The following is a 14,070-nucleotide window of genomic DNA, read 5'->3' as shown; positions in this document are numbered from 1 at the left end:
TACATATATATACACACGACATAGTACATTATAATGGCGAATATTCTATATTAATAACAAATTAAAAGATATCATTGGTTCCAAAATATATAGCTACCAAAGAAATATTGAATGTTAGAAACAACTAAATAAAAGCCGATTTGGATTGGGTCATTTTAATAGGACCCATCGGATTTTCGGGTCATATGCACAACCCTGACGAGGGAGTATCTTTGTTTCTAACTCGCATTCCAATCCAAACTGAAAAGTTACCCAAGAAATCTTTTTCTTTTTTCTTGGCCACACTTCAAAAACCTCTTCCGGATGAGATCAACTAGCAACTTCTCTGATTAGCACATACAAGTCTTGTAAACCAAAAGTGAAACCTATGACTCCTACGTGCAAGGCTTGATTTTTCTACCTAAATTAACGTTTGTTCTATTTTGTCCATCTTCAGGTTCAAAAACATGCAACTCTCACCTATAAGAGCGTTCATCTGAAAATTTAGAACTGAGAATACAGAGCATAGATCTCAAGATACACACGAATAGTCAATTTGGTGTTTTCTCTTTAATGAGATTGTGAGGCTTTGGTGTATTGGGTCTTTGGGTTTGAGTGATTTGTTTACACTCTTATGTACTCTACTTCTGATTAGTGAATTCCTTTGAGATCATCTCCGTCAATAAATGTAGACTTTTCTGCAATTCAAACCATTTAATCTTGGTATCTTGTGTGATTGCTAAAATTTATTTATTATCTTTTTTCACTTCTTGACAATTCTAAAATCTCCATTTGTCGCAACAATACCAATAATGAGGCTAGTGGTCCGACCACTTTTCTTTTATGAGTAATAAGAAGTAGTATTCATTCTTTTTTATTTTGCTTATTTGTCTTGACATCAATAAATATTAAATAATGAAATCAATGAAATGTATTGAGAGGAGATGTCCATTTTCTTTTCTAGAAATTTGTTTCTAATCCCTTGACTTGCCGAAACAACTAGTTTATAGCCTTCTTCATTTCATCTCCTTGAGACTTTTTCCGGCATTATGGGGCAAATTCCCACCTTGAGTACTTCACTAGCCTATTGGTTTGCTTTTTGCATCCTTGTTGTTGCTTTTGTCTTGTGCTTTGGTTCTTGCAGTAGATATGCCATGGTTGGAAAAGAAACTAATATACTAGCCTTGCTTGAATTCAAGGCCACAATAAGCCATGATCCTTTCATGGTTTTCAGCTCATGGAATGAAACCCCCCACTTTTGCCTATGGTATGGTGTTACATGCGGTCATCGACACTTGGGGTCATTGAGTTGATTTTGGCATCTCGGAAACTCACAGGCTCTATATCTCCTTTCATTGGAAATTTGAGCTTTCTAAGGATTTTACTTTTCCAAAACAATAGCTTTAGACATGAAATTCCTCCACAAATAGGCTGTTTCCATCAACTGAAGATATTATATTTGCACAACAATTTGATGGTTGGCAGAATCACTTCCAATTTATCTAATTGCTCTAACATCGAGAAGGCATCATACTTTCTTATAACCAATTTGTTGGAGATATCCCAACTAAGTTTAGCTTCTTGTCAAAGTTTCGAGAATTTTATGCAACCAACAACAGACTAATAGGAAGTATTCATCCATCTCTTGGGAACTTATCTTCACTTGAAGAATTTGTTGCATTCACAAATAATTTGGGTGGGAGTATTCCAAATGCACTAGGCCAACTCAAAAACCTTACAACTATTGTACTTTCTGAAAGTAAGCTTTCAGGTAACATCCCTATGTCAATCTTCAATCTCTCTTCTATTAGATTTTTTCATGTAGAAGTTAATCAATTGAGAGGGAGACTTCCATTCGAGTTGGGCATAACTACTCTTCCTAATCTCCTAGACTTATCCATTGCATATAGCCAATTTATTGGTTCTATTCGTCCTTCAATATCCAATGCCTCAAATTTAGATGTACTTCAAATTACAGCAAACAAATTTATTGGAAATGTGCCTTCTTTGGAAAAGCTGCATAGGCTCAAAATATTTACTACTTTTAGAAACAACGTGGGGGGAAGTGGAGAAGTTGATCATGCATTGAGTTTTATCTGCTCTTTGACCAATGCAACCATGTTAGAGGGTTTTGTAATACAAACCAACAATTTTGGTTGTCTTACCAAAATGCATTGGTCACTTGTCATTGACCCTAAAAATGTTTGTAATAAGTGCAAACAAAGTAACTGGAATGATTCCAAGTGGGATCTTGAATCTTGTCAACTTAGAAGTACTCAAGTTTGAAGAGAACCTAGTGTAAGGTAACATTACGACCGTTATCGGTAGGCTTCATAGGTTAAAGAGATTGGATCTAGCACAAAACAATCTCTCAAGGAACATCCCACACTCTCTCGGAAATTTAACTTTGGTACTTGAACTGGTTTTAGGGGTAAATAACCTTGGCGGAAGCGTCCCATCAAGTCTAAGCAATTGCAAATCTTTGATCTCACTCAACCTTTCTCATAACGATCTCAATGGTTCCATACCCAAACTAATCTTTGGTCTCTCTTCTTATCAATTCTCCTATAATTGTCCCTAAATCATCTTATTGGTTCTCTTCCCATGGAAATTGAAAATATTAAGAATCTAGGTGCATTATATATAGCAGGGAATATGTTATCTGGTGAAATTCAAGCAGTCTTGATAGTTTCATTAAGTTTTAGGTTCTAACCATGGCAGAAAACTTCTTCTAAGGATCTATTCTGCCAAGTTTTGGCTCTTTGAGAGGACTTCAAACTTTTTATCTTTTTCGGAACAACTTATCAGGAAGAATCCTTGACTTTCTTGTGTATATGAACTCATTGTAGCGTTTAAATATATCGCACAACAATTTTGAGTGGCTGGTGCCAACAGATGGCATTTTCAAGAATTTAAGTTTAGCTTTAGTTGTAGAGAACAATCAACTATGTGGGGGAATTCCTTATATGAACTTGCCTAAATGCAACTTCAAACAGTCTTGGAATACAAAATTGACGTCAACCTTGAAGGTAATAATATCTATAGTTTTGGGACTATTATGAGTAACTTCGATGTTGTACTTTTTGTATGTTTCTTGTTTGAGAGAGAAACAAAAGTGTCCATATCAAGTTCTTCAGGAAATTTTCTTTTGAATATATCTTACCAAAGTCTCCTAAAAGCCACTGATGGATTCTCTTCAGCAAATCTGCTGGGTGTGGGTGGTTTTGGATCAGTCTATATAGGAATTCTTGATAAGAGTGGAACCATAATTGCTGTCAAGGTCCTCAACCTCCTGTGCCGTGGAGCCTTCAAAAGCTTTTCTTGTTGAGTGTGAAGCCTTGAGAAACATCATAAATCGAAACCTTGTAAAGGTTCTTACAGTTTGTTTTAAGTGTTGATTACCATGGTAATGATTTCAAGGTTCTAGTTTATGAGTTCATGATCAACATAAGCCTTGAAGAATGGTTGCATCCAGCTGCTACAGAAGATGAAGTGCATCAAAACCAAAGAAACCTAGATATGTTTCAAAGGTTGGATATCACCATTGATGTTGCAAATGCATTGGAATATCTACATTATCATTGCTAAATACAAATCATTCATTGTGATCTGAATTCGAGCAATGTTCTTCTTGATAGTGAAATGCTTGGACAAATGGGTGATTTTGGCATAGCAATATTCTCTCCTGGAAGCAACTATAACTCTTCTACCACTTACTCCAGCACTATTGGATTAAGGGGAACTATTGGTTATGCAGCTCTTGGTGAAAATACCTTTCTATCCTTTCTTTCTTAATGTCAATGTTTTTTTTTTTTTTGAGAAACTAATGTTACAATCTAATATAGTGTATGTTTCAAATTTCAGAGTATGGTGTGGGAAATGAAGTGTTAACCCATATATAGTCATGAGATCTTTCTATCAGAAATGTTCACAGGAAAGAGATCCACTGATGAAATTTTTCAAGGCACTCTAAACCTACAATTCTTTGTCAAGACAACCTTGTCTCAAGAAATCGTAGAGATTTCAGATCCAAGTCTTTTTCAGGAAAGGAAAGATGAGACAACTAGAAACAATGGCCAAAATAACTGCAATATTACAAGAAGAAACAAAACTCAAGAGTGCCTGGTTTTGATTTTCCAGATTGGAGTTGCATGTTCTCTTGAACAACTAGAAAAATGGATGAACGTGAGAGATGTCGTAGCTGAGCTTAATTTAATTAGAAAAATGCTTACTCGGTGATAGTTATGTATGATCATAATCATTAATATTTAATTTGTCAATCGGAGCTGGTACAAGAAGTGTTTAAAGTCTAGCAAAACTTTCTCTATTGCGGATAGCATATTTGAAGTCTAACTACAAAACGTGAAATATATACTTAGAAGATGAAAACTGAAATATACTCTTAGTCAGACCTAAGAGACTTTTGTTGTGCAAACCACTTAGTCATGCATATATAAGGCATGATCGTGTTGCAGCAATACAACCATCATAACTCTCGTGTGGTGTTGACCCCTAGCTAATAGTGTTGGGAACGATTTTAGGACCATATGTTGCTGTGATACTTTTTCAAGGGTATTACAAACTACAATAGCATTGGGATTTTTCTTGGAGTAAAATGATTTGTGTAAGCCTAGGATGTCCAAGTACTTTGCAAACATTTTGCAAAAAGTGAGACACTCGTTAAGAAATCTACTTTTTTTTTTTAAAGAATTTACACGCCTTAAACTTGCATCTAGCATTATTTAAAAAATCACGATTGCTATACATCTATTGGTTCTCATATTTTAAAAGCATTTTGTCACTATGTCATAACTAATGCTAAGGAAAAATCTCTCAATATACATAACAACATTATCATTCATCCAACCATCCTCGATTTGGTTTTTGATCAAATGATCAAGATGGAACAATCTGTATTGATCAAATGTTCCAAATCATAAATCTCCAGGAGTTTTTTTTTTTTTTTTTTGAAATGAAACATATAGTATTTCATAATTCATTGGAACAAAGTCTATCACAAGATATGAGGGGAGCGACCACATCCGGCCCTTCCTCTCTCCAGATGGTTTCATTTACAATAGATAGAGCTAACTTTGCTAGTTCATGCGCTACTTTGTTGTTCACTCTGTTGGCATAGGACAGTTTCCAACTTGGATGTGTCTCTAGTACATGCTTGAGATCTTCAATGAGTTGTCCATGCCATGCATAATTTGAATTAGGGTCCTTGATTGCTTCTACAACCATCTTTGCATCCCCTTTGAATTCAGCCCTCATTATTCCCATTTCAGCGCATAGGGTGAAGGCCCTTAACAAAGCAAAGGCTTTAGCCAAGAAAACAGAGGAGACTGATTCTTTTTGTGTAGCTAACATAACATGTGGATCACCATTTGAATCTCGGGCTATAATATCCATTCCCATCACCAACTCAGACTTGTTAAAACTAGCATCAAAATTTACCTTAAGCCAAGTAGGTGGAGGAGGTTGCCAATAAGACACAGTAGCTTGAGGTATCACGGGTCCTTGCCTTACTAGTTTTTCTCCCTGTCTTATAGATAGGACCTCAATTTCAGAAATGGCAAATTTGATAAGAGCTTTCAGACCTTGGAAATTATTCTTGAAAATAAGATCATTTCTTCTTTGCCAAATTCTATAGCAGACTAGAGCTACCAAATCAAGGTTTCTAGCTTCAAGTCTGTCATAGAATTCAGCCCATAAGTCTACAAAATTATCAAAAAACTTCTCCCATTTTGCAACAGGTTAGTCCCTCTCCCCCCAACCATCCCTTGCTGCCGGGCACTCCCATAAGCCATGAAGCACTGTTTCAATATCCGTATTGCATACAGGGCATCGAGGACTATCCAAAATCTTCTTTTGTATAGGTTTTCCTTTGTAGGAAGGAGATTTGAGGCTGATTTCCAAAGGAACTATTTTACTTTCCCCGTTACTTCCACTTTCCAAATGTCTTTCCAATGATTCACAGCCTGATTGCTTCCAAATGACTCCCCATATTTTTGATGTTTTGAATCCAAGTCAACAAAATAGGCGTTTCTAACTATGAAAGTCCCTTTCTTTGTATAGCCCCATATTGATGAGTCCGCAGCACCTCTGAGACTAATTGGTAGGGTGCAAATTAGTTTCGCTTCATCTGGATTGAATATTGTTTTGATTATCTTTTTTTTTTCCACCTAAAATTAGTTTAGTCAATGCGGCAAGAAACTGTGGACTCTGGTGGAAGAGTGTTGGGAATGGTTTGTACCTCAGAGGTATTTTCTTGTGGGAGCCATTTATCCTTCCATATTCGTATAGAGTTACCATTGCCAACTCGCCAAAATGAACCCTTCCTTACTAGATCCAAAACTGAACATAATCCTTGCCAAATGTAAGAGGAGCTAGATTTTATTTTAGCCTCCAGGACCTGGGAATGTTGGAAGTATTTTTCTTTATAGACCTGAGACACTAGAGAGGAGGGATGTTTGTAGATTCTCCAGACTAGTTTTGCCAAAAGCGCACGGTTGAAACACTGCATATCTCGGAATCCTAGGCCCCCATCTTGTTTGGATCTTCCCAGCTTCTCCCATTTCCACCAAAGAACTCATCCCCCTTCCTTTTTATGGCTCCACCAGAAATTAGAGAACATCATTTCGATTCTTTGGTTAGCCTTGCTGGGAGTTTGAATATACTCATCGTGTATGTTGGAGTAGCTTGTAAAACACTTTTGATAAGGATCTCTGTAAAGGCAAAAATTGGCTAGGATTAGATGACTAAATGATAAGGTTTATCTTATCATTATTTGATTAAATTTGGATGAATGATAAGGTTCATCTTATCATTATTTGATTAAATTTGGATGAATGTAAAATAAGTATTGATTTGTATCTAAACAATATTGAGTCTATCTAGAAGTCTTAGGTGTTGTTTAGATAAGTCTTTGAGGTTAAAATCAAGTTCTGGAAGATTGGTATTTATCAAGAAGAAAGCTGAACAGAGTTTAGTCAATAACAGAAGATATTATCGCGAAATGTTAGCAGTCCGTCGGAACACGTTTTCGTGTCTGTTGCTAACCGTCAGCAGAGTCCTACTACGACTAGAACTCTTTTGAACAGAGTTTAGTCAATAACAGAAGATATTATCGCGAAATGTTAGCAGTTCGTCGGAACACGTTTTCGCGTCTGTTGCTAACCGTCAGCAGAGTCCTACTGCGACTAGAACTCTTTCCAGACTTTCTATTTAAAGGGATTCGGTTTTGTATCTTTTCAAGGACCACAAGCCATGAATTTTACAGAGAAGATTCTGAGTGTTCATGAGAGAAAATTCACTTGAGAATTTTCATGGGGTTTTTCATATCTTCTTGAGTGTGATCATGTTTTGAGTGTGAAGGAACATCGATTGGATTTCAGCCTCTAGAGTTCCAGAAGGGAAGTCAACATTTGAAGATCGCCAGAGGTTCTGGCTGCTACTGCGGTAGAAGACAAACGGGTCGTTTGTCTAGGCAAGTAAGAGAGTCGAATTGCAAAGGTTTTGTAATTGATTATTGCTTGTAATTGTTCTTCAAATAATAAGATTGACTTTTCCTGGGTTTGGCTGCCCCGTAGGGTTTTACCTTTAAAGAGTTCTTTAAAGGGTTTCCCTTTGTAACCAATCTTTGTGTCTTGCAAGTTTGATTATTTATTTTAAAGTATTTGATTCGTTTCATAATCTTGATAATTAAGATCTAACTTATTTGTTCAAGGAAATTGGTAGACAATTTCGTGGTTTTACAGGGGTACGTTGGGAATTTCAATTGGCATCAGAGCGTGGTTCACTCATTCGAGTGTGATCCGTGCCCTTGTAGATCATGTCGACGTCATTACACGTTCCACCATACTTCGATGGGGAAAACTATGCTTATTGGAAAGTTCGTATGAGGGCTTTTCTCAAGTCTTTAGATGAACGTGTATGGCATTTGGTTGAACGAGGATGGACTAAACCTGAGACATCTATAGATGCTTGGACAAAAGATGAAATTAGCAATTGCAATTTGAATAGCAAAGGACTTAACGCTATTTTCATGGCGGTATCCTCCGAAGAATTCAAAAGAATCTCCATGTGTGAGATTGCTAAAGAAGCTTGGGATATTTTAGAGGTTACACATGAAGGCACAAGAATAGTAAAAAATTCGAAATTGCAAATGCTAACCTCAAAATTTGAAGAGATTAAAATGTTGGAAGATGAAAATTTTAATGATTTTTATGCTAAACTGAATGATATTGTGAATTCCAGGTTTAATCTCGGCGAAAAGGTGGAGGATTCAAGGATCGTGAGGAAGATTCTAAGGTCTTTACCTGAAAGATTTCGACCCAAAGTTACCGCTATTGAAGAAAGTAAAGATCTTGATGCAATAAGGGTAGAAGAATTGGTAGGTTCTTTACAAACATATGAATCTTCGCTTCCTCAAGCAAGAAAAGGTAAGTCTATTGCCTTAAAAACTATAGAAGAAAATCAAGATGATTTTTCTGATGAAGAAAATCTTAACAATGAGGATATAGATCTTATGGTAAGAAAATTCAGAAAATTCATGTTTAGTAAAAAGTATAGTGAAAAGAAAAAAAGAGGTAGAGAATTTTCTGCAAAGAAAAATTATTTTGAAAAATGGAATAAAGAAAAATCTGATAAAGTAAAGTGTCATGAATGTTCTGGTTATGGTCATATAAGAATTGAATGTCCAAATTTCAAGAAAAGTAAAGGAAAAGCATTGAATGTCACACTTAGTGATAGTTCAGAATCTGAAATTTCAAGTTCATCATCTGATTATACCAATACTTTTGTGGTTTTTTCTACTGTTGTTAATGATTTTTCTGATATTGAGCTAACAAAATCTGAAAGTGATGATGGCAATAATGATTCGGAGGTTGCTCTAGTTGTGGAGGATCATAAATTGAGTTTACAAGAAGCTTACAATGATGTGTGTGAAGAAGTGATCAAATTAAAGAAACTCAACAAGAAGCTGTACAAGAAATTCACTAATATGGAGAGTGAGAAAAATAACTTGTTTGAGGCATTCAAAATTTCTGATATTGAAATAGCAAGATTAAGGGATCAAAAAATTGCATTAGAAAAAGAGTTGGAAAAGGTTCAAGAAAAAACAGCAACACAAAAATTAGAAGAGATGTTGAGTATTCAAAAATCTAGTTGTGATCGCACGGGTTTGGGGTATATGACTTCCCAAGATATGGAACTTAAAGACTCATCATCCGCTGCCACCTCATCAAAAGATATCATTTTTGTTAAAGGAAGTCAAGATGAGGAAACTTCAAAGAAGGCCGTGTCTACAACTCATGTTCCAAGAGCCTCACATGATAGATCAATGACAAAGAAGCCCAACCAAGGTAAGTCCAAAGGTAAGTTTATTCCTACTTGTCATTATTGTGGTGTTATTGGTCATATAAGGCCAAATTGCTTTCACTTGAATAAAGTGAAGGAAAATGGATGTGAAAGAAATCCAAAAAGGAAAGGAAATAGTCTAGAGAATCAAATTTGTGATATGAGTCAACAAATCAATTTTTTAAATCTCAAAATTGGTGAAATAGCAGATTTTTGCTTTCAAAATAAAGAAGAGATCATACAAAGTGATGTTGATAAAAAGAATAAGCCAAAATTTAAAGCAAAATGGGTGGTCAAAGAGGATGTCATGTCACATTAATGGATAGTATTACTTGCATGTTCTTGCATCCGTTATATTATTGCATTAGCCTAGGACATGCATTTTATTTTTCTGTTTTGTTTTATGTTTCTGTTTTTCAGTTTTAAATAAGAAAAATATAATATAAAAAAAAAATTCTGGTTTGGTTCAAAACTTTTCTTTAAGGAAAGTGCATGCTTGATATGTCAAAGTTTGAGTATTTGTGTTCTCACTTAATAAATTCCTGAACTTATGTATCTCTCTACTTTGTGCAATTCACTTTGTGCATACTAACCCTATGGATTATCTTGGCAAAGTTCATTTTTAATGCACTGTGAGGAACCTATATGTAAGCATCCTATAATTAATATGTTTCTTTTTTAGATGCTCATCAAAGGGGGAGTTCATGCCTTGAATTGACTAATACTTGTTGAACCTAGTACATATATAAAGAGCTCTCTTCTTGCCAAACACAAAGAGTGATCCATATAGAAAAAGTCGGTGTTAATTCATTGCGGAAAAAGACAAACACCCTACACAGATCTACCACCTTGAGTTCTTACAGAAAAAATCGTTGCTCTAATCATTATGGAAAAAGATTAGCAGCCAACATGAACAAAGGGGGTGTACAAACTAGTGTTTGGAGGAGATGCTCATGTATCTAGGCCCTAGCATAAAGTTTGACTTTTAAGGTCAAGTAACAAACTCTTGAGAGCATCTATCAAAAGTAATCTTTCTTTGAACAAAGGTCTCAAAGATATATTAAAAAAAAGGGGAAGCAAAACGGAAAAAAAAAAAAAAAAAAAAAAAAAGGAGTTTATAACATGCCATGATATAAGTATACTCACTCACACACTCACATGAACTTTGACATTGATGATCTTATGAGGAGTGAACATCCATAGTGATTGTTGCAAATAAAAGGGTGTACTTTATTGAATTTGTTTTGTGAGTTACACTATGTTTGAATTAAGATGCATTTAAGCATGTTACTTGCCCTTTTGTTGTTTTTTATAAAAAAAAAATTATAAAAAAATTCAATGTTTTTTTTGTTATATCTACTCTATGCATGTATTGAAGATGGTTTTTGAATGGGTCTTTAGCCTTTGTCATTCGGTTTTCATGGAATGCCCACCAAGTGTTTGTTTTTTTGTCTCAACCAAGTTGTCTCAATCATTTGCTCATTGTTTAAACATACATTCATGCTCATACATCATGTGCATTTAATCCATGAAAAATTGAGACACATGTGAGTTGTTCATCATGTCTTTCTTAGTATCTTCATATTGGCTCACATAAGTGATATTTATTCTATTTTGTGTCTTGTCAGATTAGTGACAAAAAGGGGGAGAAAAAGAAATTAGAATATCTTGATATTATGAATTTTAGGGGGAGTTTGAGTAAGTGAGAGTTTAATGAATTTGCTGAAAATAAAAAGGGGAGCAGCAGAATATTGAGGGGGAGAACTAAGTATTGAACATGGTTATTGATGATGACTAGAACACTTTCTTTTTGTCGGTTTACATTACATCTAACCTTTGATTATTATTGGGACTAGTTTCAATGAATGTTCTATGTCATTTCTTATCTAACTGTATTAAGATATTTTTCACGAGATCTTGGTCTGCTGGTTGTTTCTATCTTAGGTACACATTACATTCATCAAATTGGTTTTGTGACCGATCCACCAAAGGGAAGATTGTATATGCAAGACATTCATCAAGTTGGTTTTGTCACCAATCCGCCAAAGAGGGAGATTGTAAAGGTAAAAATTGGCTAGGATTAGATGACTAAATTATAAGGTTTATCTTATCATTATTTGATTAAATTTGGATGAATGATAAGGTTCATCTTATCATTATTTGATTAAATTTGGATGAATGTAAAATAAGTATTGATTTGTATCTAAACAATATTGAGTCTATCTAGAAGTCTTAGGTGTTGTTTAGATAAGTCTTTGAGGTTAAAATCAAGTTCTGGAAGATTGGTATTTATCAAGAAGAAAGCTGAACAGAGTTTAGTCAATAACAGAAGATATTATCGCGAAATGTTAGCAGTCCATCGGAACACGTTTTCGTGTCTGTTGCTAACCGTCAGCAGAGTCCTACTACGACTAGAACTCTTTTGAACAGAGTTTAGTCAATAACAGAAGATATTATCGCGAAATGTTAGCAGTTCGTCGGAACACGTTTTCGCGTCTGTTGCTAACCGTCAGCAGAGTCCTACTGCGACTAGAACTCTTTCCAGACTTTTTATTTAAAGGGATTCGGTTTTGTATCTTTTCAAGGACCACAAGCCATGAATTTTACAGAGAAGATTCTGAGTGTTCATGAGAGAAAATTCACTTGAGAATTTTCATGGGGTTTTTCATATCTTCTTGAGTGTGATCATGTTTTGAGTGTGAAGGAACATCGATTGGATTTCAGCCTCTGGAGTTCCAGAAGGGAAGTCAACATTTGAAGATCGCCAGAGGTTCTGGCTGCTACTGCGGTAGAAGACAAACGGGTCGTTTGTCTAGGCAAGTAAGAGAGTCGAATTGCAAAGGTTTTGTAATTGATTATTGCTTGTAATTGTTCTTCAAATAATAAGATTGACTTTCCTGGGTTTGGCTGCCCCGTAGGGTTTTACCTTTAAAGAGTTCTTTAAAGGGTTTCCCTTTGTAACCAATCTTTGTGTCTTGCAAGTTTGATTATTTATTTTAAAGTATTTGATTCGTTTCATAATCTTGATAATTAAGATCTAACTTATTTGTTCAAGGAAATTGGTAGACAATTTCGTGGTTTTACAGGGGTATGTTGGGAATTTCAATCTCTTTCCCGGCTGTTGATAGAAAGGAATTTTTCCAGCTATTCATATGCTTCCAGATTTTTTCTTTTAGTCCATGGAAAGTATTATATTTTGTATTGTATCTCCCGGAGTTAAGCACTTCATACATGGAAGAAATTTTATATTTATTTTTTTATAAAATGATTGTTACCCTCTAGAAGTTTCAGATTCATAACAGAGCATGCATGAAACAAATCAATTTAGTAATGCATGGTGTTTGTATCTCTCAAAGCATTACTTCGTGACCGTTTCTCTTGATCTTGGAGTTTATAATATCCTCAAGTCAATTTGAATCATTTACTTTGCTTATAACTAGTATGGTAAATTTTAATTTAAAATAGAGCCTTGATCCTTGACCCTTGTTAACCCATAATTATGGTAAACATTCGGGATTTGGATATTCTAGGGTTTGCGTCTAAACTTACGAGTCTTGTAAATGATATTGGACTCATTTTACATTTGTATCTCTCCCACTCTATACTTTATAACATCTTATGAAGGCTGCTAAATTCTATTTGCGTGCATGAGTACGTAGGTTGAGAAGAAAATAGGATGTTAATATTGTACATTATTTTAGTAAAAAGAACACTTAAAAAGGGTAGAAGGCACCTGATCTACCCCTGCCTATAATACCCTTCTATATGATGTTAATCTTTCACCTAAAATTTTCAGAAATAGCCTATATTTAGAAAAAGAAAGATGCTACTCATAATCTCATACCACATATTTTACGTATTTTAAAATTATTTCACTACATGCAATCAAAGGACATTAGACCTTTAAACTTTTGATAAGGAAGTCGTTCAACAATCCCATCAGAAAGATAACCGCCACAACTACTTTCATTTTCCTGTTCTTATATTTTTTGCATGATAAGTGTTATAAATCCGTTTCCTTTTATGAAAAATAGTATTCAATCAGAAGTTAAAATAGAAACAAAATGCTATTTTTTTTCTAAAAATTTCTATTTGTTAGGATTCAAGACTTTGGAATAAGATTAGGAATTTCATTTGTACTTTTAATAGTTTATAAAGAAATCTTCTTTTTTCTCGAGTTTTAGTGAGAGAAGCTCCATCCTCTCTCTAGGAAAAAGAAACCAGGTAACCGTCCGAGGGAGGTGGAGCTTCGGCTCCTCCCTCCCTCCTCCCAACCGTTTCTGTGTTTTCTTTTCTGTTTTCGATGTTTGTTTTCCTGAAATAAGATCGGCTCCGGAGGCTTCCACCAGAGGCCGTGACCCGAGATCTTTTCTTCTTTTTTACACCCAGTTGGGCGGAGAGTTTTTCTGTTGGGGGGGAGGTTCTCGGTTGCGGCTTTGGGCGAGATCCCTGACTATTTTGTATAGTCTTCTGTGGGATGTTCCTCAAAGGGTTACGGCGTGAGTTTGAATCGGGTGTCTTGCTCCTGGATTGATGGTTTTGCTTGTTGGCTCGGGGTGCTCCTCGCGGGGTTAAGGATCTCTGTTTTACCATGGAAAACAGAGGGTGGTTACGGGGTGCAAGCCGTGCTGCATGGAGGTTTCAAAGGGGTTGGGGTGGAGGCCGGAAGCTTCTCATGGTGTTTTCTCTTCTGGTTGGTGGCGGAAATCAGGTGTCACAGTGTTGATGGTT

The 14,070-nt window shown here is 35.5% G+C and overlaps 1 protein-coding gene and 1 pseudogene across 1 annotated transcript; one reads left to right on the top strand and one right to left on the bottom strand.

Moving 5' to 3' along the window:
• The first annotated feature begins 2,959 nt into the window (after positions 1-2,959).
• Positions 2,960-3,774, top strand: LOC122293772 (annotated as a pseudogene).
• A 1,194-nt stretch (positions 3,775-4,968) lies between these two features.
• On the bottom strand, positions 4,969-6,294 carry LOC122293771. Its single transcript, XM_043102249.1, has 2 exons — positions 6,236-6,294; positions 4,969-5,671 (listed from the first exon to the last, which is right to left on the bottom strand). Exons 1-2 carry the CDS (start codon positions 6,292-6,294, stop codon positions 4,969-4,971), a joined length of 762 nt encoding a protein of 253 aa, XP_042958183.1.
• Positions 6,295-14,070: the final 7,776 nt, after the last annotated feature.

This window comes from Carya illinoinensis, chromosome 14 (assembly GCF_018687715.1).
Source record: "Carya illinoinensis cultivar Pawnee chromosome 14, C.illinoinensisPawnee_v1, whole genome shotgun sequence".
NCBI lineage: Eukaryota > Viridiplantae > Streptophyta > Magnoliopsida > Fagales > Juglandaceae > Carya > Carya illinoinensis.
Note: the sequence above shows the minus strand (reverse complement) of the source record. Positions and strands in the feature narration are given on the sequence as shown.